Source organism: Nesoenas mayeri (genome assembly GCF_963082525.1).
Source record: "Nesoenas mayeri genome assembly, chromosome: 22".
In the NCBI taxonomy this organism is placed as follows: Eukaryota; Metazoa; Chordata; class Aves; order Columbiformes; family Columbidae; genus Nesoenas; species Nesoenas mayeri.
In genome coordinates, this window is record NC_137572.1 from 6,873,522 (window position 1) to 6,900,081 (window position 26,560).

At 65.9% G+C, this 26,560-nt stretch overlaps 3 protein-coding genes across 4 annotated transcripts; 2 read left to right on the top strand and 1 right to left on the bottom strand.

Moving 5' to 3' along the window:
• Positions 1–422: 422 nt before the first annotated feature.
• On the top strand, positions 423–7,779 carry BACE1 (beta-secretase 1; the record flags this gene model as incomplete). 2 transcript variants are annotated; one of them, XM_080357835.1, is made up of 9 exons in its annotated part: positions 423–668; positions 3,291–3,379; positions 3,520–3,736; positions 3,917–4,054; positions 4,144–4,278; positions 4,406–4,507; positions 4,644–4,793; positions 4,891–5,062; positions 5,148–7,779. In XM_080357835.1, 9 exons carry the CDS (start codon positions 423–425, stop codon positions 5,387–5,389), a joined length of 1,491 nt encoding a protein of 496 aa, XP_080213961.1. In that variant the 3' UTR covers positions 5,390–7,779. The 2 variants fall into 2 exon arrangements, with proteins under 2 accessions (XP_080213961.1, XP_080213962.1); XM_080357836.1 differs by having other exon boundaries at positions 529–668; positions 4,960–5,062.
• A 345-nt stretch (positions 7,780–8,124) lies between these two features.
• RNF214 (ring finger protein 214) lies at positions 8,125–14,336 on the bottom strand (the record flags this gene model as incomplete). Its single annotated transcript, XM_080358004.1, has 15 exons — positions 8,125–8,331; positions 8,513–8,608; positions 8,922–9,029; positions 9,239–9,374; positions 9,610–9,986; positions 10,288–10,386; positions 10,488–10,578; positions 10,775–10,863; positions 11,141–11,237; positions 11,534–11,602; positions 12,188–12,327; positions 12,447–12,587; positions 12,842–12,901; positions 13,362–13,886; positions 14,019–14,336. 15 exons carry the CDS (start codon positions 14,334–14,336, stop codon positions 8,266–8,268), a joined length of 2,412 nt encoding a protein of 803 aa, XP_080214130.1. The 3' UTR covers positions 8,125–8,265.
• Positions 13,905–26,469, top strand: PCSK7 (proprotein convertase subtilisin/kexin type 7). The gene is made up of 16 exons (XM_080357943.1): positions 13,905–13,932; positions 14,632–15,075; positions 15,419–15,553; positions 15,772–15,937; positions 16,752–16,842; positions 17,266–17,320; positions 18,501–18,639; positions 19,039–19,139; positions 21,335–21,502; positions 22,469–22,576; positions 23,434–23,536; positions 24,262–24,418; positions 24,527–24,621; positions 24,752–24,845; positions 25,097–25,214; positions 25,363–26,469. Exons 2-16 carry the CDS (start codon positions 14,644–14,646, stop codon positions 25,771–25,773), a joined length of 2,373 nt encoding a protein of 790 aa, XP_080214069.1. The 5' UTR covers positions 13,905–13,932; positions 14,632–14,643; the 3' UTR covers positions 25,774–26,469.
• Positions 26,470–26,560: the final 91 nt, after the last annotated feature.

The following is a 26,560-nucleotide window of genomic DNA, read 5'->3' on the forward strand; positions in this document are numbered from 1 at the left end:
CGTGACGTACGCGGCGCGGCGGCGCCTGCCGGGGGCTGTAGTCCTGGCGGGGCGTGTCCGCCACGCGTTGCCATAGCGACGCGTCGCTGGGCCGGCGGCCCGGTCCGGCCCGGTGGCGGGGAGCGGCGGGACCGGGGCGCTCATGGGGCCGGGCCGGGCCGGGGAGCGGGGACTCGCGTCGGGCTGGGCCGGACCGCGGCTGCAAGCGCTTCCGCCGGCGGGCGGGGGTGCGGGCGGGCGGCGCGGCGGGCGGGCTTTCCGGGGCGGGGAGCTCCTCGCCGCCATGCCCGCCGCCCCGCTCGGCCCCGCCGCGCCGCCTGCCCGCCCCGGCGCGGCCGCCCGGCCGAGGCGCGGGGCGCTGCGGGCCCGCTAGCGCCGTCCGCCGCGGGGAGGAGGCCTTTGCGGGGCGGAGGGCCGCGGCCATGGCTGCAGCCTGGCCCTGGCTGCTGCTGGGGCTGTGGGCGGCCGCCCTGCGCGCCCTCCCTGCCCCGCCGCGCATCCGCCTGCCGCTGCGGGGCGGCGCGGCCCTGCCGCCGGGACCTAGGGCGCGCCGGGCGCCGGAGGACGCCGAGCGGGCCGGCAGCTTCGTGGACATGATCGACAACCTGCGCGGCAAGTCCGGGCAGGGCTACTACGTGGAGATGACGGTGGGCAGCCCCCCGCAGAAGGTAGGGGCCGCCGGGCTCGGCCTGCAGCAGGCTCCCGCGGGGCTGCGCTCCCGCTCCGGCTCCCCCGCCGCTTCGCTCGGGCTCCCGGGGCTGCGCCTTGCGGAGCTGAGGCCCTGCGGACGCACGGAGGCCGAGCGCTCCCGCCGCCGCCGGGTGTTGCGGTGCTCGGGGGCTGCGCGGTGTGCGGCGCCGGGGCTGAGCCGGGCCCGCCTGCGGGAGCGCTCCCGGCCCTGCGGCACACGCACGCACCGGGGGAGCAGCCGCCGAGCCGCGCTGGGCACGTTCCTCCCGGCACAGCGCCGGGCGCAGCTGCCGCCCGCCTGGCTCTCTGTGCCGCTCCCGGCCCGGGAACGTCCCGAGGGCTCGTCCTGGGGCTCTCGGGCAAGTCGTCTCTGCACAGAGCAGGAGCTGGTGCAGCACTGGGCTCTGCTCCCGCTCCCTCTCCTTGTCAGTGTCCCTCGTGTCCTGGGAGCCGCGCTGCCCGCGTCACGCGTGTGGCACCGCCTGCCCGTGCGCTGGGGACACAGTGGGTGCCGAGGGCCGGGTGCTGGCCCAGCTCCTCCTCTCATTATGGGTGAGATTGCGGGGATTTCTGCTGCCAAACCCATTTGCACAGCCCTACCTACTGCCCTCAGCAGCAGCTCTGGCCCGCAGCGCCGCGGGGGCTCGGTGCTCGAGGGCCCGTGTTCCCTCCCGTGCCCGGGCTGCCGCTGCCAAAGCGCCCGGCGCCCACGCAGGCTGTGAGATAAGGGCTGGCTCTTCCCCACGAGCTGGCGCCGTCCGCGGTGCCCGGCGCAGCTCCGCGCACGTGGCGGGAGGGAGCGACGCAGCGAGATGTGAACCGCGCGCGGGGGAGCGACACCGGCGCCGCAGAAAACGGGTCCCTCAGCGGTTCCGCATCGTCCCTGAGCGCCCGCGATTTATCTTCTGCTCTGGCAGGGGATGTTTAGGGAAAACGGGAGGAGATTATTTCTAAAATCTAGTTTTAGATGTGATTTCATCATCTTTTGCCTGAGAGCTGCCACGTGTCACAGCTGCCAGATATTTTCTGTGCAAACCACCTCTTTCCAGGCACTCGTGCGTTTCTGAGCCAGTCACCCTTTTGGGCAGCTCCTTCCAGCCTTGGACTCCTTCCAAATGTGAATGTGGTGTGTGTGCTGGAGCAAAAATCCCTCCAGGCGTTGTAATGGAATTAAAAGATTCACATGAAAGAGCCTGGCTGTGCACACGCAGGAGATCGAGGAGCAGGGAGGCTGTTAGTCCGTGGGGATGTTTGTCCTTCCCAAAGGCACACGTGCAGCCCGGGCACCCACGCTGGTCCATCTCCCTCCTCACCTTTCCTTTCTCCTTCCTGGTGCTGGCAAGCCAGTTTCTTTGTTCTGTCATGCTTCAGTTTTGGTTCGGAGCTGTGCTGCGCTGCAAAATCAGCCTCAGCAGTTAATTGCTGGTACAGTCCGTGTCCCTGAGCGGGTCTGTTGCTCTGTGTGCGCACACCGGGCTCCCAGCACCGTCTGATTCATAAATCCACCGGGAGGAGGGCAGGAGCGCAGCGTCCTCCCCGCCGCCCGCGTCCCCTCCCTGCGCCATCAGCTCCACAGGATTTTCTCCAGGGAAACGCGTCCCCTGGGGACCTCGGGGAGCGGCGCAAATGAGCTGTGAGGAGCAGGTGGCTCTGGTGACGGATGGGACCGCGCCGCCCCGGGAAGGGCCGGTTGCCAGGGGACGGTCAGGCTGCGCAGCGGGCGCTGAGCTGGCCCCGCAGCTCTCGGTGCTCACCCCAGGCGGTTATTGCAGGGGCAAACATGCCGCTGTGATCCTTACCCAAGGCCTGAAACGTTCCCCTGGGCAAGAAGCCAGCCTGGGGCTGGGGAGAGCTGTCCCCCAGTGCAGCACAGCCGTGGGCAGCGGCGCCTGGGCCACGCTGCCTGCAGCCAGCCATGGAGAGAGCTCCGGCAGCTGCAGCCAGCGCTTCTGCCATCAGCACAGGTGCATTGGCCTCCTTCCTGTCCCCTCTGACCGCACGGGTTAAGTGCCACAGCCCCGGTGTGCTGCTGGCTGGGCTGGGGTCAGAGCTCACCCCGCAGCCCCGCTGCACAGCCCCGCTCCCCGCAGGCTGGGGACCACAGCGCAGGGAGGGTTCAGCTGGGGCAGGATCCAGCCAGCGCGCTCCCAGCCCGGCGGGCGGTTTGCCAAAGCCTGCGCGCTGGTAATCCCGGGGCGGGCAGGAACGCGCGGGAGCAGAGCTCAGCATATGGACGGCCGATTAGCGGCTCCAGCCGTGCGCGATTGCAGCAGATCTGCGAGCACACAAGGTTTCCTGGCAAGGGGAGCCTGTGCACCCCGTCCCGCGACGCTCCCCGCAGCCCCGCGCGGCCCTGCCCGCTGCTCGCCGGCTCCTGCCCGCGCGGTCAGGCCCCGGGCTGTGCCGGAAGCTCACGCGCTGTTTGCCCAGTGCCGGTGTCGCTACTCCTGCTCCAGCGTCGTGTCCTCGTGCAGCCTCTGCGCTGTCCCCTTGCTCAGCACAGCGAGCACCGTGTGCCAGGCGCGGGGATGGGACAGCGCTGGGCGACGGGTACGGCGGGTCCCACCGCCAACACGAGCCTCCCTTCTCTCTTCCTGCAGCTGAATATCCTGGTGGACACGGGGAGCAGCAACTTCGCGGTGGGAGCGGCGCCTCACCCCTTCCTCCGCAGATACTACCAGCGGCAGCTGTGAGTACTCTGGGGGGACACGGAGAGCGCAGCCACCGCCCCGTGTGCCCGTGATGCAGCCCCAGCTGCACAGACCCGCACTGTCCCTTGCCGAGCTTCTTCCTCCGCACCGCTGTGACTGCCTCGCTGTGCCCTTGCAGGTCCAGCACCTACCGCGACCTGCGCAAGGGGGTGTACGTGCCCTACACCCAGGGCAAGTGGGAAGGGGAGCTGGGCACCGACCTTGTCACCATCCCGCATGGCCCCAACGTCACCGTCAGGGCCAACATCGCTGCCATCACGGAGTCGGACAAGTTCTTCATCAATGGCTCCAACTGGGAAGGGATCCTGGGGCTGGCGTACGCCGAGATCGCCCGGGTGAGTCCTGGCTCTGCCTGGCGCTGGCAGCAGACGCGGCACCCTGTCGCAGCAGGGTTCGGGTTCCGTGTCCTGAGCTCCGCTCGGCCCCTCGAGCACAGCATTCCCATCAGGGGAGAGCCCTTGGGGAAGGGACAGCGCTGACACATCCCTGCCCTGCCCCTGCTTTTCCCCCCGCAGCCCGACGACAGCCTGGAGCCCTTCTTTGACTCGCTGGTGAAGCAGACGCGGGTGCCCAACATCTTCTCCCTGCAGCTCTGCGGGGCCGGCTTCGCGCCCAACGAGACGGAGGCGCTGGCGTCGGTGGGCGGCAGCATGGTGAGCAGGCAGGGCCGCCCGCGCCGGGCGGGACGGGACGCGCCAGAGCGGGGGCACGCGGCGGCAACGCCTGTCGCTCTGTCCTGCAGATCATCGGCGGCATCGACCGCTCGCTGTACGTGGGGGACATCTGGTACACCCCCATCCGCAAGGAGTGGTACTACGAGGTCGTCATTGTCAAGCTGGAGGTCAACGGGCAGGACCTGAACATGGACTGCAAAGAGGTGAGGGAGTAGCAGGGACCTGCCCCGCAGGACGTGGTGTCGCTGCCGCTGGAGCCACCACCTGCTGTCCATGGGGATTGGGGGGAGTGGGGGCTTCGCCTGGGTCACTCTGCCCTTCCACCCCCAGTACAACTACGACAAGAGCATCGTGGACAGCGGGACCACCAACCTCAGGCTGCCAAAGAAGGTGTTTGAGGCTGCCGTGAAATCCATCAAAACAGCTTCCTCGGTCAGTGGAACCCGTCCCTCCCGCCGCGGGCACGTCCCCAGGGCCAGCGCGGGGCTGCGCGGCACAGCCGCGCGTCACCAGCCCCAGCGTCCCTGCCGCCCGGCGCGGCCCCCTCACCTCCCCTTTCCCCGGGCAGACCGAGAAGTTCCCCGACGGCTTCTGGCTGGGGGAGCAGCTGGTTTGCTGGCAGGTTGGCACCACCCCTTGGCACATCTTCCCGGTCCTGTCGCTCTACCTGATGGGGGAGGCCACCAACCAGTCGTTCCGGATCACCATCCTGCCCCAGGTGAGCGCTGGCCCTGCCGGACCCTGCCCGCTGCCGAGACCGTGCTGGGTGGCACCGCCGCCCGGCCCCGGCCCTGGCGGCACCTCTGTCCCTGCAGCAATACCTGCGGCCGGTGGAGGACGTGGCCACCTCTCAGGATGACTGCTACAAGTTCGCCATCTCCCAGTCCTCCACGGGCACCGTCATGGGCGCCGTCATCATGGAGGGCTTCTACGTGGTGTTTGACCGCGCCCGCAAGCGCATCGGCTTCGCGGTCAGCGCCTGCCACGGTGAGGGCCGTGCCGGAGCAGGGGTGCAGCGCGCGGGGACACGGGGACGGCATGGTGACCGCGGCTCTGCCCTCTGCCACCACAGTGCACGACGAGTTCCGCACGGCCGCGGTGGAGGGGCCCTACCTGCACGGCGACATGGAGGACTGCGGCTACAACATCCCGCAGACGGACGAGTCCACGCTGATGACCATCGCCTACGTCATGGCGGCCATCTGCGCCCTGTTCATGCTGCCGCTCTGCCTCATGGTGTTCCAGTGGCGCTGCTTCCGCTGCCTGCGCCGCCACCACGACGACTTTGCCGATGACATATCCTTGCTGAAGTGAGCGTGGGGGCTTCCGGGGGCACGGGGCCGGCACACGCGGGTCCTTTCTGCGGGGCGGAGCCCAGAGCCTCGGCCCTGGGGACGCGGGAGCTTCGGGGACTTGCAGAAGGAGCGTGGCAGCCAAGGGGCAGAGCTCAGCAGCCGGTCCCGGGGCTGGGGCAGCTGCTCTGCTCCGGCACCAGGGTGAGCTGTCCCCGGCTCTGCCCGGCCCTGCCAGGCGTGATGGAGCCGTCCCTGCCTGTCCCCTGCCTGTCCCCTGCCTGTCCCCTGCCTGTCCCCTGCCTGTCCCCTGCCTCCTTCCAACCCCAGCTCCCTGAGCCGGGCTCCAGCATTTCCATCCCTGGAGGATCTATCCCAGCACTGGGGTTCTTGGGGACAGCCCCGGGCTGCCCGGGACAGGGCTCCCATCCTGCTGCTCCGTACCCCGCTCGCTTTGCCCTCCCAAACTGTCCTTCCCCCGCTACTGGCCCCAGGACCCCCTGTGCCCACCCTGCCCTCCCAGGATGAGCAGGAGCAGCCACCCGTCCCCTTTGGCTCATCAATCCCCTCTGGGGATGGGAATCTGCCGCACGTCCCTTCAGCACCAACGGCACCTGCTCCGGAGCAGCCGGTGGCCGCTGCCCCATGGGCTGTCCCCAGGTGCCCCAGAACCAGGACAGAGTGATGTCCCCAAGCCCGGCCGCTCCCTAGCCCACCCGTCTGACCAAAAGCCATAGGGGAGCCAGCACCGGGCTGCCCCGCAGCCCCCGCCTCACCGCCGGCACGGCCCGCGGCGCCAGCACCGCGGCTGCTCCCGCTCGCTGCCCGCGTCCCGGCGCCCCGGCCGCTGCCGCGGGTGAGCGCCAGCCCGGCTCGGGCGGCAGGCGCTGCCTCGGGAGCTGCAGCGTTTCTTAAACACATGGTTGTATTTATTTCATTTGTTTCTAATAACGCGCGTCACCGGCAGCGCAGCTGTGCAAATCCCGGCGTGTAAATAGCAGGTCCCACAGCACACCCAGGTGTCCAAACAGCGGCCGCTTCTCACCTGTACAATATAGACATATATCTCTATTTTTAATTCTAGTGCTGAAAGCCACTGTTCCAAACCCAACATTAGGGGGGTTGGTCCTGTTTTGTTCTGGGTTTTTTTTAGTCTTTTTAGCCCCCTGCTCAACCCCGGGGCCTCGGCCAGGGCTCGCTCGGCTGGAGGCGCTTTCTGGCCCCGAGCGCGGGGGTCAGGAGGTGCTGAGCACCGGAGCACGCGGAGCCGGCCGCCCCGGCCCGAGGGACCGTCCTGCAGCCCTGTCCTCGCCTGGTTGCGCTGCGGAGGGCGGATGTTCTGGTGCGTGAGGACGAGCGTCCCCAGGCAGGCGCCCTGCGGCGTGCAGGATGTTCACCGCGCTGCGCTTCCTCCTCTGCCTCCAGCCTGGACAGGAAAGTGCTTTGTTTTAAATAATGAGATTCGCTAATTAAAGCAACGCTCCTCCAGGAGCACGGGGCCGGGCTGGCAGCCGCCCCACGCAGGGACGCTCGGCAGCGGAGGGGCCGGGCAGGAGCAGCGCAGCTCTGCAGCATCCGCGCGCGTAAACTCGTTAACTCAGCCCTGCAGTTCCGTATCTCTGTGGCAAAGCAGCGAGGGAGCCGGCGGGACGAGGGGACGCAGCGCGCAGGAGAGGCCAAGCAGCCCTCGTGCCGGGCATCGCCGCAACAGCCCAGCACCCGCACCCCAGAACTGCCCCGCGGCACGCTGGCGAGCGGCGCCCGGCACCCAAACCTCGCTCCGGAGCCGCGGGCGCCCGGCGATCCCACTCCCCTGTGAGAGGGCAGTGAGCACGCACGGCCCTCCGCACCCTGTGCCTGCCCGGGACCCCCCGCACCCTATGGCGGCTGCTGCCTTAAACTGCGCCAGCAGGCGTGTGCGTGGCGCAGGAGCTGAGACTGCGGCCAACCCGGGGGTGCTGTGCCCGGCAGCACCCGCACGGAGCCACCCCGAGGCACGGCTGCCGCGAACAGCACCGAGTGTGTGCCACAGCCTGCAAATCAGGGGAAAAAGTGCACAAATCAGGGGAAAAAGTGCACAGAGTAAGTGCAAGGTTTGAAGTGGCGCTGAGCACCTCGCGATCCCACCAAAACCCCTGGAGAAAGGGTCGGTGCCTCAGCCGGGCTTGGGAAGCGCAGGAGGGGAGAAAGCAGGAGCTGCCGCAGGTTGGGTGGCGTTACCTGGAGCTGCCGCAGGTTGGGTGGCGTCACCTGGAGCTGCCGCGCAGCCGGATCCGCGCGCTCCCTCCCCAGCGCCCCAGAACAGGCGTGTGCGGTCCCAGCCCTGCGGAGGGGATGGGGATGGGGACCGCGGGCTGGCGCCGGAGCCTCCTGTACTCTGTAACCTACTGTCTGTGTAAGAACAATGAATGTTAACACGGTAAATTATTATTACATTAAAAAAAGACCACAAAAAAGTGCCCTTTGTCTGCAACCTGTCGATTGCTCGAAGGGTGATGGAGGCAGTGGGGGAGCAGCACAGGGGCAGCCAGGCGTCCCACCCCAGCGCGCGGTTGTGGGGAGCTGCTGGGAGCACTGGGATGGAGCGGGAGCTGCTGGGAGCGAAGGGGGAGCAGCCACGAATGTCCCAGCAGGCAGGTGATGCTCAAACGCTCATTTGAAGAGAAGGCAGCAAGGCCGCGAACTACGAAATAAGGAGCAGCACCAAGTCACTGCATAATATACACACTTTATTTATGAATTTGTATGTATACAGACTTTCTATACACACATTACCTATATAATAAAAATGTACATGTGTATACATGGTCGTATAAATATAGAACTGTAGAAATCTTAGAACCGATCCTGTCTATTCACAGCAACTCCTCCCGTGGGACGGCTTTGTTCGAGCAGCCATCATTTGAGACTTGGGCAAAAGGGACAGGTGTCATTCGTGTTGGTTTGTGCCCAGAATTTGATGCACTGGAAGAGAGAGAATTAGTCAAGAGCCACAGGCACAACTCAGAGGCCACAGGACAGGATGTGACCCTCACGGCAATGAGCGTGGGCTAGCAGCAGGAACAAGGGCAGCCCTTCCTAAAGCCACCACGGAAGGCTGGCCCAGCCAAGAGCGAGGATGGGGCGGCAGGAGCGGGACACTCACCTCCTTGTGCAGCGCGTGCGAGCAGGCCATGGGGTGCAGGTCCCCGGGCTGCACCAGCTTCTGGCACATGAGACACAGCTTGCAGGCAGCCGGGCTCTGGGGCCAGCAGCGAGGGGACACAAGGGACACGGGCACCAAGTCACATCACGTGTTCCATATTCCAGCTACTCATCCCACCCCAGTCTGAGCCGTTCCTCCCTCTGCCCGCAGCCGTCACACGGTGTCAGAGCCCCCGGCACCCCTCTTGGGGCCAGGCCCCTTTCCCCCAACGCAGATCACGTCCCCAGCCCTCGAGTGGCTGCGTGAGGAGACCCAGGTCCCCCGGCTCATCCTTTCGGCCACCTCCCCGAGGGCTCCCTCCGCTTCCCCTGGGGCCAGCAGAGCGCTCCAGAACCTCGGGATCCCTTACGTGCGAGGCCGTTCCGGGGTACGCCACCTGCGCCGGGGGCAGGAACATGGGCGTGCTGATCTGAGGCAGCGCAGCGGAGAACATGGGGGCCCTGATGCGACCAAGCGGCTGCGGCGAGGCAAAGGCGGCACGTCAGCAAAGCCCGGGGGAAAAGAACAGCCAAGTTACCTGAGTCACCGTGGGGAAAACCGCTCCCGAGGGCCGCGCCGCAGCCAGCAGAAACGGGAGCCCAGGGACACGCCGGCCGCGCAGCCCGAGCTCTGCGCAGCCCCGGGAGCAGCCGCAGCCCCTCCCCGCAGCCCCCGCCGCTCGCCCACCTGCGCCCCGGCCGCCGCGCGCTCCTGCTGCTCCGCCAGCCTGGCGGCCACCAGCTGGGTCAGCTCCTCCATGGTCAGCCCCGCCATGGTCCTGCGAGCCGTCTTGATCTGCTGCAGGATGTTGGTGAGCTGGGCCCTGTGGGACAGCAGCCTGCTGAGCCCCCAGCGAGCCCCCCGCCCCAGGCGAGCCAGCCAGCCCAGCCCTGGGGAAGGCCGGATCACAGCAAGGAGCGGGTGCTCTACCAGCCTTTGCTGCTCACCCTCCGCCTTCCCTCGCCTCCCCCTAATCCCACAAGCACCCAGAGAAACCCCCCCACCCTGTCCCACCCACAAATCCTCACCCCGCGGGCAGGAGAATGCCGAACACTCACTTGTTGCACTGCGGAAACCGAGCCAACAGCTTCTCCAGTAGCTTTTCCAGCTTATCGGCCGGCTGCAGCCTGTGGAACTCCGGAGTGACGTTAACGGCGCCCAGGCCGGGCGGAGGGGGGATGGCGGCGGCGGGGGCCACGTGCGGGCTGTGCGTGCCCACCAGCGAGGCCACGCCGGGGCTGCTGCGGCCCTGCGAGGCGGGCAGTGGCGGGGAGGGCTGCGCGGGCCGGGACACGGCGGGGGTCAGCAGCGGGAACGACAGCGCCCGGGGGTCTGCGCTGGGCATGACCATGGGGACCGGGACGGGCCCGATGGGGAACGGGAGCCTGGGTGTAAGGGGCGGGTTGGGCTGGAATGCCGTCAGCATGAAATCTGTCTGAGAAAGAGAAATGGGGGGAGAAGTGGAGGCTGGTTAGAGTAAGCCTGTCTGAACGCAGAGGCCAGCGCCTTCCTCCCCAGCCAGAAGCGCCGGCACCGCCGGTTATACCCCTCACAGCAATGGAGAGACCCTTCCGCTCCCCTCCGTGCGCAGCGCAGCCCACACAGACAGGGACACGCACAGGACACCGGAAAACGCGGCCCCATGCGCACACAGGCAGTGCCGGCACCGCTGCTGTCCCCAGGCCTGGCAGCACGTCCCCGCGGTGACGGCCGCGTTCGGCCGCAGGGACACTCACTTCTGAGGGCGGGGGCGGCAGCGTCGGCGTGGGGATCTGGGGGAGGCTGCTCAGCTTGGTGCCGTTTCTCACCATCTGAATGTGGTCGTTGAACTGGTCCTAACAGGGAGGAAGGAATGGATGCGTTTAGCAAAGCCTCTGCCTGGTGAAGCGCAAGAATTGCTCGCTTCTAGGCTGGGAGCCGTCCGGCAGGAACTTACTCGGACACTTTCCTTGGTCATCCGTATCCTGTTCAGCCTCATCTCCCACTCCTGCTTCGGCCTCATCGTCTCCAGCGTGGGTGGCGCAGACCTGCAAGCACAACTACACTTTCCCTCTTGCAACTGTGCTCTCGCTGGCAGCAAAGCGGGAGCAACCGACTGCCCCGCGCACCCTCCTGCTGCCCCCACCCTTGAACTGCCTCCACCGAACCCCCTGTGTAAGCAGAGGGGTGGGTACGGAGGGACATTTGGGTTACCCCACCGTTCCTGAGACTGCCCGGACTCACTTGAGGTAGGTGAGGTGCAGCTCCGCTTCTTTTTCCGCTTCTTCTAGTTTCAAGACCAGCAGCTCCTTCCGGCTCTCCAGGGACAGGATCTGCAGAGAGACCCCACGTGAAGAGCAGCTTTTGTATTCCCCTGGTTCATGCTGCCAGACTGTGACTGTGATCTCCTTGCTAAGCACCAAGCTTCATTAGTTGTCCCAACTAACGTTTACCGCGCTGGTATTTTCTTATCCCTTTTCTTGTCCCATGGAGAGGGGGACTCAGCCTCATCTCAACTGCTCCGAATGTCACACAATCATTCACTACAACCTGGAATCTTCAAAATACTCTCTTCGACAACCGCTTTGCGGGTAAGAAGTCACCACTAACCTCTGCTTTCCAGGCCCGCTCCGTCTCCTCGAGGATGTTCCTGTTGATCTCATTGTGCTGGTTCTTCAGCTTGTCCAGCTCCATCTCCCAGAGCTGCCTGCAGACGGACACAGAGTGCGCTGGCGCGGGCTCGGGCACCACAACGGCGCCAAACAGGAGAGCGGCGACGCTCACAAAACCCAGAGGGGAAGGGCGCTCAGGCCTTTACGGCACGAGTATCTAGGAGCTGCTTGTGCCCAGCTTCAAGAGGACTGACTGCAGAGGCTGCAGACCTGCGCAGCCCGTCACCAGCCAGCACCGTCAGACCCACCATCCAGCCCACTCCGCCACGAGAGTCGCGTTCCCCCCAGGCAAAATGACCGGAAGGAAAATGACAGCAGGTAAGAGCCTCACTTTTCATCAGACTGCTCTGCGATCAGCGAGGCGATCTTGTTCTCCTTCTCCTCCTGCTCCTTCAGCAGCCTGCACGACAGAAGGACAGACGGACTCACCTCCTGCAGCCGCAGGTGCCGCAGGTCCCGGGTTCAAACAGCACCCTGGCGCAGCCAGGCGCCAAATGCAACCCCATGCTCCACAGACATTGGGAAGTCGCCGCTGACAAGCTCCCGAGCGAGATTTTGCTGTATCATGACAGTGCACGAGGAGCGTGGCACAGAACCAGCCGCCAGCGCAGCGAGCTGCGTCGCTCCAACAGCAGCAGCTTTGCAACCGTCTGCATGGCGCAAAACGGGCCGAGCGCCTGGAACCGCTGCTAAAGGAGCTTTATCTCAACAATAAAGAATAAAAGAGAAATCAGAGCCCTCCGACATAACGGAACGGCTCCAGCAAAGCGCAAGGTCAGCATTCAAGAAACCGTCAGACCGTCACAAACAACTCTCGCCTTGCTCGTGTTAGACCCCAAATGGAGCGACGCTCTTTGCGCTCACCAAAACACTCACTGCTTCCAAACAGTGGAGCGTGCGGGCCTCTTTTGCTCAACCCGGTCTACATCAGGTAAGTGATACCTTTTCTCCCCAAAAAGCAACACTTTCTATTCCATGCTAATACCTTCGGCCTTTCTCACAGAGTTTCTCAATTTCTGCTTTCAGGTCCTGCTCTTTCTGCAAGAACTCTTTCTTTTCTTTCTCCATCTTCTTTTTCGTCTCTTCTCGCTTGATCGTAACATCCTGAATTGCTTTCAGGATCTCCTACAGCAAAACAAGCGTCACGCAATCAGAGAGCAAAGTTCCAACGCCGGTTCTGTTTGAAACGGCGTCAGCAGCCATGGCAGCGGGCAGGCTGACACAAAGGGGACTCAGCCAAATACCTGGTGGTTCTTCATCTCCTCTTCCCTCCGCTGCTGGAGCTGCTTAAGCTGCACCTGCAGCTGATTCTCCACTTGCCGTTGCTTGTCCAGCACCTCCTGGTAACGCTCCTTCAGCAACGCCCGCTCAGACATCATTTTGTCCTGCAGCGGAGAGCAGAACCTTAGGGAGAACCTTCATGCTGCTAAAGGGGGCATGGACAGGGCAGGAAAGCTCGGCACTAAGAGCCCAGGCGGTGCCGCTCTCCAAATCCACAGTCAAACAGCCTCGCTGCCACAGCTCGGCTCTCTGGAGCAGAACGGGTGAAGGAGGCAGCGCCTGCGGCTGCCGCAGCCCCCAAAGGGGAACCAACCCCCCAAAGGGGAACCGACCCCCCAGAGGGGGCCACGACACCCACCAGGTTCTTCTCAATGTCCTGATCGGTGTTGGTGTCCGTGTCAGCCGTCTTGAAGTCGGTCTGCAGACAAGGGGACGCTGTCAGACCCCCGGGACCTGTCGGACCCCTGGGGGCACCGCCAGAGCCCCAGGGACACTGCCAGAGCCCGGGGGGCACCGCCAGAGCCCTGGGAGCACCGCCAGAGCCCCGGGGGGCACCGCCAGAGCCCTGGGAGCACCGCCAGAGCCCCAGGGACACCGCCAGAGCCCGGGGGGCACCGCCAGAGCCCCGGGGGCACCGCCAGAGCCCGGGGGACGCCGCCAGAGCCCCGGGGGCACCGCCAGAGCCCCGGCCGCTCCTCAGCAGCCCGCGGCCGGTCCCGCGCTCACGGCCGCTCCAAGGCGCGGCAGCAGCTGACGGCCCGGGCCCCGCCGCCCCCACCGCCCGCCCGCAGCGTCCCGGCGCTCCCCTCCCCGCAGCACTGGGGTCCCAAAGGGGCCCCAGGGCCCCCGCCCCGCCCGGGCCGCGGCCCCGCACCCACCTGCACCGCGATGTTCTGCGAGGGCCGGCCCGGGGCCGCCTCCGCGTCGGGCTCCCCCGCTGGCCCGTCCCGCCCCCCGGGCCCGGGCTCCCCCTCTGCTCCGGGCGCCGGGGCCGGGCCGGGGGCGGCCGCGGGCTCGGTGTGCGCGGCGGGCTCCGTGTGCGCCGGCGCCGCCTCGCCGGGGCCGTCCGGGGCGGCGAGGGCGCTCCCGCTGTGCGGAACAAACAGCTCGGTCACGGCTCCGCCGGGCCCCGCGCGCGGCCCGGCCCGCCGGGCGCACCTACCTGGCGGGCGGCGCGGCGGGCCCGGGCGGGCAGAGGCGCGGCGGGGCCGGGCCCGGGGCGGCGGCGGCGCCGTCGCTCTGCGGCTGCTCCAGCGCCATGGGCGGCGCGGCGGGGCCGGAGCGGCGCGGCCCGAGCGGAGCGGAGCGGCCCGGCCCCGCCCCTTCCGGCGCACGGCGGCGGCGCGCGGCAGCGCCGCCCTAGCGGCGGGGAGGACGCGCAGGCGCGGCCGGATGTGACGTAGCTGTCAGCGGCGGCGGGCTTCCGGGAGCGGCGCCGGCCCATGCCCGGTGAGCGCGGCGGGACGGGACGGGACGGGACGGGGGCAACACGGGCCGGGCCGGGCCACACACAGGGCGCGGGCCGAGCCACACACGGGACGCGGGCCGGGGCGGCCGGCGGCCCCCAGCCCCCCCGGGCCTCTCTCGGTGGGGTCACCGGTCCCGCGGTCACGGCCTCGGCGTCCCGGGGCCCGGCCGGGCTGGGGCGGCCCGTTCCGCCGGGGCGCGGGCAGCGGGCGCGGCGGCTCGTCCCTGAGCTTTGGCTTCCCGGACGCACTTTGGCGTCCCCGGCTCCGTCGGTCGCGGTGTGTCCCGGTGCGGCCCCTCGGGAGCTGCCGGGCTCTCGGGAGCTCCGTGTCCGGCACGGTGGGACCGGAGGCGCTGGAGGGGGAGGAGGGCCGGGGGTCGGTCATGGGGAGGTACCGGGCCCGGGGATCGCGGGCGCCTCCGCAGGTGCGGGAAGCGGAGCGGGAGCTGCGGAGCTGTGCCCGTGGGGCTGGGGCGCTGGGCCGGGCTTGGCACCGGTTTCTGGCTGGCAGGAGATTCCTCGGGCCGTACCGCAGGGGGACAGGGTTGGTGGGGCTCCCCAAAAGAGGAACCAGCCCGCGGGCGCCTCGCCACGTTGGCCTCGGTGCCAGGGAGCGGCACCTGTGCCGGCGGCCGCGGCCGTGGGAGCTTCTCACCGCCGCGCCATCCTGCCGTTCGCAGCCCGCCTGTCTGATGCCGCCGTGGGAGCGGCGGGCGCCGCGATGGAGCGCGGGCATGGAGGCCGCGCTCTGCATCCACACGTGCCTCTGGCTCAGCGCCGCCTGGGCGCCCCCGGCCGCGGCGGAGCGCGGCGCTGAGCCCCCGCACAGCGCGCTCAGCTGGGCCGTCAGCCTGGACGCGCCGGAGGAGCAGCTGGAGCAGCGGGCGGAGGAGCTGGCCCGCAGCGCGGGGCTGCTGAACATGGGCCGCGTCGGGGAGCTCAGGGGCCATTACCTCTTCGCCGCCCGGCCCGACGGCCGCACGCCCGAAGCGATTCGGAGGTCGGTGGACACTTTGTTTGCACAGCACGACAGCGTGCGGTGGCACTCGGAACAGAAGCTGCTGAAACGTTCCAAACGCAGCCTGCGCTTCAACGACCCCAAGTACCCCCAGCAGTGGCACCTGGTGAGCAGTTTTGCAGCTCTGGCCGTGCTGGGCTGTTTGCGTGGCCACAGGTGAGCTGTCACCTGGCAGCCAAACGGTCACTTTCTGTCCTTGTGGCCAAGGGTAAACGCACAGGGAGCTCCCTTTGCCCACCATGATAGCAGGAGGAGGCAGCTTCCGTGCTGGCCCTACGGTGGGCAGAGGGGTTTCAGCCAGGGGATGCTGCATCCAACAAATCTCCCCTGACTGTCCCGTGACTCCTCCCCGTGCTCCCAGCCTGGCCCCGGCCCAACAGCTCTGGGAGCCCCTTTTCTCAGCGCTGACCCGCTTTTCCTCTCCACTCATCGTCCTTTCTGGTGCTTAGAACAACCACAGGAGTCCCGGGAAGGACATCAACGTCACGGGCGTGTGGGAGCGGAACGTGACGGGGCGCGGTGTGACGGTGGTGGTGGTGGACGACGGCGTGGAGCACACCATCAAGGACATACAGCCAAACTACGTGAGTCCAGCGCCGGCTGCATGGCAAGAGGGTGCGAGGGGGAACTGGTGCCGCTCCTGGTCCCTGTCCCGCAGCAGCGTTGGGCTGCAGCCCCGCGTGGAACCAGCCTCTCCATTCCCCTGACTTCTAGGCTGAGTTTCAGCCCACGTGGCACGTTTTAGGTCCTGCTTTTCCCAAAGAGAGGAGAGCAGAGCCCTGAGCTGTGGGTGTGTTTCCAGAGCCCAGAAGGCAGCTACGACTTGAACTCCAACGACCCTGACCCCATGCCTCACCCCGACGAGGAGAACGGCAACCACCACGGGACTCGCTGCGCCGGAGAGATCGCCGCCGTGCCCAACAACAGCTTCTGCACGGTGGGAGTTGCCTACGGGAGCCGCATCGCAGGTAGAGACAGGCTGAGGCAGCCCAGCCGTGTCCTCCCAGCTCCCCAGGAGCAGCTCTGAGTCACCCGCCGCCGCGCTCGGGCTGGCTGCTCTGCTGAGGGAGGAACCCGCGTCTGCCTGCGCTGTGTCACGGCGGGACGCGAGAGCTCTGCGCCAGGCGGGACGCAGAGCGGAGGACGCTGCTGCTGTGTCACCGCCCGGGACGTGATTCCCTGCATCCTCAGCAGATGGTGCCACATTCCCTGGTTGTGACGGGGCACTGGGGTGCCCGGGGTGCCGCAGGGTCCCAAGAGCTCGCCCCAGGGTGGCTCTGCAGCCCAGTCTGGCACTCGCCCTGCCGGGTGCTCCCTGGGCATCCCCTGCCTTCATCCAGCAGCACGGCAGAGCCGGGGCCGGGGCAGGGAGAGCCAGCGCAGTCCCGGCTGCTCCGCTCGGCTGCGGCAATGAAAAGCTGTGTGTTCCGTGGCAGGCCGGGCTGGGACGGGTGGGCTGTTGCGCTGTGTATAATTAGGCTTAATTGTGGTGTGTGCCTGCTTTCTATTTGTAATGTCCTCTGCCAGCCTGCACTGTGATGCAAAACTAATTATCAGTGGTTTGTGTCACTGGAGACTAAGCACTGAGCTGTCACTGGGTTTGTGGGAGCAGCAGCCCTGTCCCCCCTCCCAGCGCAGCGGTTGGGGTGTCCTGCAGCTCCGGTTCGGTCAGGCTGGGACAGCAAATGTCCCTGCTGTGACCCTGCCAAGGAACCTGTCTGCACTGTTGGCACAGCTGGCTGGGACCCGCCTGGCTCATGTCTCCGTGTCCCCGTCCTGCAGGCATCCGTGTGCTGGATGGGCCCCTCACCGACAGCATGGAGGCCATCGCCTTCAACAAGCACTATCAGATCAACGACATCTACAGCTGCAGGTGAGCCCGGGGACCCTGCACCAGCCAGATAGGTGTGCAAAGCGGTTCTGTCACCTCTGGGAAGGGACGCAGCAGGTTTTTGTCACTGCAGAGCTGGCCCGGGCTGTGTACGGCACCTGCAGGCTCTGCGTCCCCCGCTGCAGCTGGCTCAGCCGCGCGATGGGGCTGGAATGTGTGAGGAGCTGCCTGTTCAGTACAAGTCAAACATTTCGTCTGCTGGAATCTGACCCAGGGGCACAGGGCAAAGGCAACAGCAACATCCCGGCAGCGAGGGGCCGGCCTGGCGGGTGGGAAAGGGCAGCACGCTCCGCTCCCAGTCCTGCTGCTGGGCGCAGCCACTGGCTGCTGGGAGCTCGCTGCACCGGGAGGCGCAGCCGCTGTCTGCCGCCCCCGGGCTGTCCCTTACAGTTTCTCTCTTTGCAGCTGGGGTCCCGATGACGATGGGAAAACCGTGGATGGTCCCCACCAGCTGGGAAAGGTAAAACGCCATCGCAGTCCCAGCAGCGCGGCTCACCGGGCTGGTCCTTGCCCTCTGGCGCCTGGCCCTTCTTGCCTCAACAGGCGAGGAGGGTGTTGCCGTGGCACAGCGCATGTTTGTTCGCTTCCGTGGCTGCCAGCGGAGGTGTTGTGCACTATGAGAGCTGCTGTTGCTGCGGGAGGGCAGCGTGCAGCCAGTCTGGGGTGAGCTTTCCATGCTGGAAAGCAGGAAAATGCTCTTTCGCAACCGCCGGTGTTATTCTGACAGCTTTTGCAACCCAAGGGAGGCTCTCTGCTCGGGAGATGGAGACAGAGCGTTCCCAGCGCTGGGGGTGGGAACATGCCTTCAAATGCTGGGAGGAAATAAGGGGCTGGGGCGATGGCTGCGGTCGCTCTCAGTGGGAGGTGTCATAGCTGAGGCTGCTCCTTCCCGGGCCATCAAGCGTTGTGCCGCTGCCCGTGTGCTCGGCAGCCTTGTCCTGCGCTTTTCTAACCACAAGGCAGCAGTTACGCTGCTGCTCAGAGCAACACTGACAGCTCAGCCATCCGTCCACGGTGACAAACGCCTTCCAGTCCTGCAAGTTAATTTATTTTCTTCCTGCATGCGGAGGCAGCCGTAACCAGCTCTGTGACACAAAGCCAAGCAAAGCTTTGCCATGCTGAGCCAACGCAGGACGTGCCTCCTGCTGCTGCAGTGTTTCCAGCTGGGTTGCTCTCTTGCTTGTCCATGGACACATCGTTTTTCTGGGTGAATATGGCCCCTGTGCAGCGTGTCGCCTGGAAATGTGCTTCTGAGTTACTGGAGTGGTTGTGTTTTCCGGTGAAGGCAACGCACAGCGTGTGTGGGGCTGTCGCCGCGCGTGGGTCGTGTCTGTTGGCAGGAAAGCCCCAGTGCTGCAGAGAAGCTCCAGAGCAAGCCCTGCGGAGGCGGGGAGGGCTGGGCCTGCCGCCTCTCCTCTGCAGCACAAATACCTTGTGCTGCGCTTGCCTGAAAGGCTCCTTTGCTTTCTTGTTTAATTTTTAATGCAGAATCCACTTAAAATCCTAGTGAGCTGTAGGTTGGCTGCATTGCTGCCTTTGTACCACACTTGCTGTGGGGCCGGGGGATGCTCAGCGGGGAGGGGGACAGACAGGACCCTCCTGCCGCCGTGTCCTGAGCGGCGCCGGTCCCTTGTCCGCAGGCCGCCCTGCAGCACGGTGTCATAGCGGGGCGCAGGGGCTTCGGCAGCATTTTCGTGGTGGCCAGTGGCAACGGCGGGCAGCACAACGACAACTGCAACTACGATGGTTACGCCAACTCCATCTACACAGTCACCATAGGTGAGTGCGCCTGTCGTCTGGCTCCTTCCTTCCCCGTATGGGAAGAGGAGATGAGCGGAAAAACCCAAAACCTGCGCAGGTGGGAGTGGCAATCTGTGGGCATTCCCGTCGCGCGTGTTAGAAAAGAAACCTGTAACCCGCCTTCTTGAGGGCAGAAGCCACACGAGGAGTAGAAGATCTGTGCAGCATTAAGCACAGGGAAAGGTTTTTTGTTGGGGCTGCCTTTCCTGTAGATCTTCAGCCGTGCAGAACACAGGCGTGGGGCCGGTTTCCCAGCGCAGCTGCCAGCCTGTGAAAGGCCCAGCGAGCACGACGCGTCCTCAGGGTCTCGTCACCTCGCAAGTCCCGCAGGTAATGTGGAACCGGCTCCACACGGTCAATGCCTTTCACTGTTTGCAGGCGCGGTGGACGAGACGGGCTCCATGCCGTTCTACGCTGAGGAATGCGCCTCCATGTTGGCCGTGACCTTCAGCGGTGGGGACAAGATGATGAGGAGCATCGTGAGTACACACTGCGCACACGCTTCCCCAGCGCTGCAGCTGTGGGGCTGGGACAGCTCTGTCCCTTCTGGTGGCCCTGCAGCCGCCTTAGTCTGCCCGGTGGTTTCTCTGCGGTGCAGGGAATGGTTGTGCTTTTTATCCGGTCCTACGTAAATCATGCTCAGAGGGAGGTTCCTGTGTGTCGCTGTTCACCGTGTCGTCACTGCCTGTCCGGCTGTGACCTGCAGCCTGGTGACCCTGTCTCTGCCGCGGTGGTCGCGGGCACAGGGTGTTCCTGGCCCCGTGTGCAGATCCCGGCTGTCCCGTGTGTGTCCCCTCAGGCACAGGCACATGTCAGACCCCGAGGGACAGGGACTGCGCCGAGGGGATACGGGAGCATAGCCGAGCACGGAGGGCTGGGAGCAGCCTCGGGCTCTTTGAATCGCTTGGCACCGGCTCCTTCCCTCTTCTGGCACACGCGCCTCTCCCAGCTGAACTTCTCAGAATATTTTTATCAACTTTTCCTTTTTTTTTTGCCAAAAAATGACTTCTTGTCAACAAAATGTCCTTTTTGCCCAAGCCAAGGAGCCGGGCATGTTTTCCCCAGGCCTGACCCAGCGTGATCCTCCCTCGGTGGCTGTTGGGCTCCGCAGCCCGCGTGGCTGTGACCCGTTCCTGTCCTGGTGGACGAGGGACGGTGTCCTGCGAGCAGGGGCGCGTGGCTGCGGCTCCATGCCTGCCGGAGAGGAGCTGGATCCAGTCTCGCCAAACAGGCTTCCCCGCGTGCTGGGTGAACTGGGGGAGTGGGGAGAGCCTGGGCTGGGACTCGGGAAGCTCCTCGTTCAGTTCCGAGCCGGGGCAGGAATCCGCACCTCGCTAGAGCACCCTGGCTCTCCTCACGTGGCAGGGAAGGTAAAACCCAGAACAGAGCTATTTTCAGAAGTAACTTCTGTTGTCCCGAGCGGGTTTGGAAAGCAGTGACACAAGGGAAACGGGAACCAGCAGCCAAGCAAGGGCTCTGCTGCGCTTCAGTAGGGAGTTCCAGAGCTTTGGCTTCGTGTTCAGCTATCAGCCCTCGGGGCTGTGAGACAGGAGCTGGTGTTGCAGCGAGGAGCCAGGACGAGGTGCCATGCGTGGCCTGGGCGGCATGTGCCAGGGCCATCCTGCCGCCCTGCCGTGCAGCACCGGCTCCTCCAGCATGCCCATGCCACGCTCAGTGTCACAGCCCTCGGTCACAGTGTCACAGCCTGTGTTCTTTTGGAGACTCTGCTCCGAAATGCCCTTCAGCTGTGCTGCAGCGCTGTCAGAGTTAACGGCGCAGCAGCCATCTGCGGGGCTTTTTTCTGTTACCAGTCTGTGAACTTGATGTGTTTTCCTTAATGGGAAGAATTTAATACGGCTTCTGGCGCTGGCTGCATTTCCGACTGAAAGTGTCTGCTGCTCAGCGTGTTCTCGGTGGGCCGTGCAGTGTCCCAGTGCAGGCTGGCGCTGTTGGCAGCTGGCAGAACGCTGCGGAGTCAGGCGTGCAAGGCAACCGAAGCCACAGCTTTTGGCAGCGCAGGCGATCTGCCTGTGGGCAGAGTCGGTCTGCAGTGATGGGGCGTAATTTGGGAACCTCCCAATGGCTCTTTGGAGGCTCCATGTGCCCTGCACAGTCCCGTGGGTCCCTCTGCAGAGGCGCCGTTGCGCTGGAGGGAGCTGTGGCCAGCAGCGAGGGTGAGGAAGGTCTCAAGCTGCAAGTGCCTTGAGTTTCCCCCAAGTTGTTTAGTTCAGGCCCAGTTCTCTGGGCTGGGGAGCTGTGGTGGTCTCCTTCCCACCTTGTACTGGTTTTTGCTGGCCACCCATGTCCTGGCCAGGAGCTGTCCGAGAAATGTTTCCAGGATTTTCAGCCACTGCTCCCAGAGCCTCTCCCCCTGTTCTTGGTGTTCTGCTCGTGGCTGAGGGAGGGTGGCAGGATCTCTGGCTCCCGCCTCCCAGCCTGATCTCTGCGACCACAGAGAGAAGGAAAGCTCATGCACTGCAAATTCCTCCCTCCTGCCTGGGGAAAAGCTGCCCGTGTGGAAGAGGGGACTGCGGGACACATGTGGCTCACGTGGGCAGGGGGTTTAGGCCTGGCAGAGCGGGAACAGGCGCCACTGACTGTGCAAAGCCCCGCGTCACCGCCGCAGCGGGGCCTCAGCACCCTGACCGGCGGCATCTCTGCTGTTTCCCGGCAGGTGACAACAGACTGGGACCTGCAGAAGGGCACGGGCTGCACGGAGGGCCACACCGGGACGTCGGCCGCCGCGCCGCTTGCCGCGGGGATGATCGCGCTGATGCTGCAGGTGCGGCCATGTCTCACCTGGAGAGACGTCCAGCACATCATCGTCTTCACCGCCACCAAGGTGAGTGGCCGGCTTCTCTCCCTCCGGGTGCTGTGGGACAGCCACGCTCTGCACATTTTTGTTGGTGTCTGCCCACCCCTCTATAAATCTCGCTGTCTGGCTCCCAGCAAAGGGATCGGATTTTCCCCTCGCCCCTTGTTCCACTCAGGAACGCAGCTGAGGCATTTTCCACTGTCATGATAATAAATGGGGTATGTGCTCCAGGAACGCCTCCGTCTGCCAGCGCACAGCTCTTCAGGGCTCACCGTGCCTCCTCCGCACCGTGACAGCCAGGAGCTCTGCCCCGCTCTGCTCTTTCCCCGGCTCTCTGGAGTCGGGCTCTTGGAAACAGAAGAGCTCAGCAGCAAATGCGGCCCGTCCTCTCGCTGCAGGGAGCGAGGCTGGGCGCTGGCTGGAGCTGGAGCTGGAGCTGGAGCTGGAGCTGGAGCTGGAGCTGGAGCTCAGCATGGGGACGGGGCCGCTCCTGCAGCCCTCGGGAGCCACGGCCCGTGTCCAGCCAGCGCCGCGCTCGCTCTGGCTCAGGGCAGCGTTTTCCACAACTGCCAGCCCGCGTTGCCAGAACGCTGCGAGCTGATAAGTGATGGGACCCAGAGCTGTCCTGGCCCGGCCCTTGTTGATTTAAAAGCCTTGGTTCCTTCTCCCCAAGGCTGGTGGCACCGCTGGGCTGTGGCTCGGGCAGGAGGCAGGCAGCAGCTGGGATGTTTCAGAGCAGAGGCATTTGTGCCCTTTCGTGCTGCTGGATTTCCTTTCTGAGGAGCTGGGAAGCCTGTTTGTCCCAGGACTTGTTTCAAACAACGGCCAACCTGTTTCTTTCTAATAAGGCCATGAGGGTTTGCTGCCCCGCCACTGCTGCGGGATATTTCTGACCCTCCTCGCCTTCGAGCCAGGCTCCTATTGCTCTGGGCTTCTGGGGTGTCCCCCAAGTCGTTCCCTAAGGTGACACGTGTCCCCTGTGTTTCTTTTCAGTATGAGGATCGTCACGCCAAGTGGGACACCAACCAGGCTGGCTTCAGCCACAGCCACCAGCACGGCTTCGGCTTGCTGAACGCCTGGAGGCTGGTGAACGCGGCCAAGGTAACTCCCGTGTCCCGTGGTCACGCAGAGCGACCCAGCCCGATGGCAGGGACGGGGCTGTCACCGTGGGGTGACACCGTTGCCGCTCAGGGCCTGCGCTTTGGCCGCCGTCCTGCCAGCCCTCGCTATGAGGCTGCTTTTGGTATGAAGTCATGAGGCTTTCGGCAATGCCTGAAACCAGCCGCGGGGCTCCCGCGCTCCCAGCACTATATATAGCCATGGAGAGCCCAGGCTGGTGGGACGACAGCTCTGATTCATGGCTGGGGAGCTTCGTCAGCAGCCCCAGCACCTTCCCCCTGTGCAGCGGGCTGGAAGGAGGGTGTCCTGCCCAGGAAACGCTGTGCTCTCAGCTGGGGGCTGTGGGCTGCGTGTCCCAGGGCTGCCGGGGGAGCGGTGCGCTCAGAGCGGGCAGTGGCATCCCCGTCCCCGTCCTCCCCACACCTGCACTCACAGGGACACCAGGACGCATGCGTCCCTTTGGTACTCGGTCCTCCCTCAGCTGTGCTATCAATGTCCCCTCCCTCACAGGGGTTCCCAGGCTGATCTCTCCCTGCAGCCTCTGGGTTCTGCCACATCTCCTGCCCCGCTGCGCTGGGCTTGGAGCAGAGCGGCTTCCAGTAACCGCTCAAAGCCACTCAGGTGCTGGAGGCAGCAAACGCAGAGCTGGGGAGTCCTGAGTGTCCGTCAGCCCCTCCAGCCCTCAGCCTCCTCCCGGCGGGGCCTTTGTCCCTGGCAACGCTGTGGCGCTGACTGCGGCCCTGGTGCTGCCAGGTTCTGTGCTTGTGAGCATGGGGGGAAGGCGAGGGGTGCGCGGGGCAGGCACAGCCACGCTCAGTCTTCTGGCCTTTCCCCGGCAGATCTGGGAGTCCGTCCCGTACCTCGCCTCCTACGTGAGCCCCGCGCTGCAGGCGGGCAGGAGCATCCCGCTGCTCCCGCGGGAGCTGGAGGTGGCCTGGAACGGTAAGAGCAGGTGTGCCACGCCGGAGCACGTGCGCGGGAACACCGAGGCCAGGCTCCAATCCTTCGCGCTACCACGGGGCACAGGCAGCACGGCAGGGCTGTGTGAGGCCGCGAAGGGGTTAAGCGTTGGGCTGCCCGGGGTTTTTCCTCTCCCTTCCCGCTGCCCTTCCCCAGGGGAGCTGCCTCTGCCGTGGTCACCCTCCGCGATAACTCCAGCCCTAGACTGATGTCTCGGAGCAACCAGACAGGCATGAGCGAGCTGGGCCAGGCTGGGCAGCGGCCAGACCTGCTCCTCTGCCTTTGACCATTTTAGGTAACGCTCCGGCTCCCGACTTGGCCGACCGCTGGCCACAGAAACACAGCGCTGCTACCAGTGCGAAGCAGAGCTCAGCCACAGGCCCTTCCCGGCCCCGGCGGGGCCCGGCTCCCTCCCTGCCCCACCAGAGATGCCGTCCAGGCGCTGCGCCCCTTGCTCCCGCTCCTGGCAGAGGTGCTGGGGGTTTGCACCCACGGGCTGTTCCCCAGGACACGGGGAGCCCAGCAGGCCAGCACCCCTGGCCAGTGGGGCCAGGACACGGCTCCCTGTGCCGGGGGGTGTGTGGGGGGCTTGGCTTGGACAGGGGCAGCCGGGAGAAGGCAGAGGCGAGGGGGTGTCCCCTTGGGGCTGGCTGGAAGTGGGAGCTCTGTCCCCAGCAGCGCGGCAAACCCTGCCTTCCCTTTTCCAGTCAGCGCCGCCGACCTGCAGCTCTCTGGCATGAGGACGCTGGAGCACGTGGCGGTCACCGTCACCATAACCCATCCCCGCCGCGGCAACCTGGAGATCAGGCTCTTCTGCCCCAGTGGCATGATGTCCCTGATAGGGACCGCCAGGAGCATGGACTCGTAAGCCTGGGGGCGGGGTGCGGTGGCCCTTGCTGCAGGGGGGGACACCCATGTCCAGCCTCAGCTCCGTGGCCTCTCACGGGCTGTTTCTCCTCAACCCTTTGGCAGGGACCCCAATGGCTTCGCTGACTGGACCTTCTCCACGGTGCGGTGCTGGGGTGAGGAGGCGCAGGGCACGTACAGACTGGTCATCAGGGACATCGGTGAGTCCTGCCTGCCTGGGCCGTGTCGCGGGGAGCTGCCCGCCCAGCCCCTGCATGGCCACGGCTTCGCTGCGCGTGTCACCCGGCCGGGTGGGAGAGTTCCCGCTGGTCCAACCAGTTTACTTCCCAGGAGACGAGAGTCTGAGGCCTGGGACCCTGAAGCAGTGGCAGCTGACCCTGTACGGCTCCTCCTGGTCCCCGGCGGAGATGAGGGAGCGGCAGAGGTAGGACACCATGGCCCGTCTCGGTGGGGAGACGGGCGGTGGAGGGCTAAGGGACACAACCAGAAGTCCCTGGGGCACTGAGGTGCCCTCGGCACCTGCACAGGGAGCTGTGGGCTGCAGAAAACAGCTCCGTTGGCTGGGTCTGACCATGGAGGGCCACCCTCCGTGGTGGGAGCGGCACTGCAGACCCTTGGTGGCATTCGGGAGCCTCCCTGGTGCAGCGGGACCCCACGGGTGCCCCTGTTCCCCAGGCTGCTGGAGGAAGCCATGAGCGGACGGTACCTGAGCAGCGACTTCTCGCTGCCCTGCCCGCCAGGGCTGCAGATCCCCGAGGAGCAGCGCTACACCATCACAGCCAACACCCTCAAGGTGAGAGCCCCGAGGGGACACCCCGTCCTCTGCGGGGGCTGCGGGAGTGGGAACCTGCCCCCCACCAGTCCTCCCAGCGCTGTGCTGGGCGCCAGTGGGGCTGCAGGCCGCTCCAGGGCTGTTTCCGAAGGGCTTTCCTCCTCCGCAGACCCTCCTGCTGCTGGGCTGCTTTGCTGTGTTCTGGACGTTCTACTACATGCTGGAGGTTTGTCTGAGCAGGAACAACGCGGGGCTGGACCTGAGCTGCTCCGGCTCCGCCGCCTGTAGGTGGTACCAGCAGGGAGGGAAGCACCGGGCCCTGGAGAGCGGCCTGGAGATGGAATCGGTGCCGCTCTACCGCGAGAAAGATGTGGAGGACGTGGAGATGGAGTGTGAGCACCCGCAGCCCACCCAGCAGGACGAGGGGGAGGAGGAGGAGGGGTCCTGGACCCCCACCCACCCCGAGCTCAGCGGCAGAGCCGCGAGCTTCCCCGAGGCAGCCCCGGCGGGTGCGGGGCACCGGGGCCGCGAGGCGCCGGCCGAGCTGCTCTCGGAGGACGGGGAGCGCCAGCCGTGCTAGTGGGGCCGGGTCTGGCCTGCGTGCCCCTCCCGGGACATCCTTCCCAAGCGCGGGCAGCGGGGACGTCCTGAGCCACCGCTGCGTCGTGGCCTGCGGGAGGCAGGGTGGAAGGTGGCTCAGAACCATGGAGAAGGTGCTGGCAGCGGCAGGGGAGCTGCCCTTCCCCTCGCTCTGGAAAATGGAGTAAGCCTTAAACCCCTTCCAAAGGGAGCCCGCCCGGTAGCGGCGCTTGGGGCGTCCCTCTGTGCCGGGGCCCCACGCCGGTGCTTCCGTGGTGGCCGTGGCAGAGCCACACCGGGAGTCCCCTGTGCGCCACAGCTCCCGCAGCTTCTCCGTACGGGGAAGGAGCGTCGCTGTGTCCCCAGATTCTGCAGGGCGAGCCCAGGAGCCGCGGCAGGGACCCCGCGGCGGGTGGCAGCGGGTGCGGTGGCAGCAGGAGGTCCCTGCGGCGCTTCCCGTGGCTCCCCGTGCTGGTGGGGGCTTTGCCCTGTGCCCCGAGGGCCGAGGCTGCGGGCGCTGCCCGTTGCGAGCCGGGAAGGGGAGGCTGAGTTGCGCTGGCAGTGGCTCATGTGTGCGCGGGGTTGGCTTGTTCACGTCTCCTTGGGTTCGCCGGTTTATTTTTTTAAGAGCGGGGGTTTGTTTTTTAATCAGCAAAGCCCTTTTGTGTAGCTTTCCAAATAAAGTCTTAAAAACCCTCCTCTCCCCCATCTGTCGCTCCTCTGCCCTCCCAGCAGGTCCTGGCTGTGGGAACATGCGTCACCCGGCCCCTCCCAGCCCTGGGGACCCT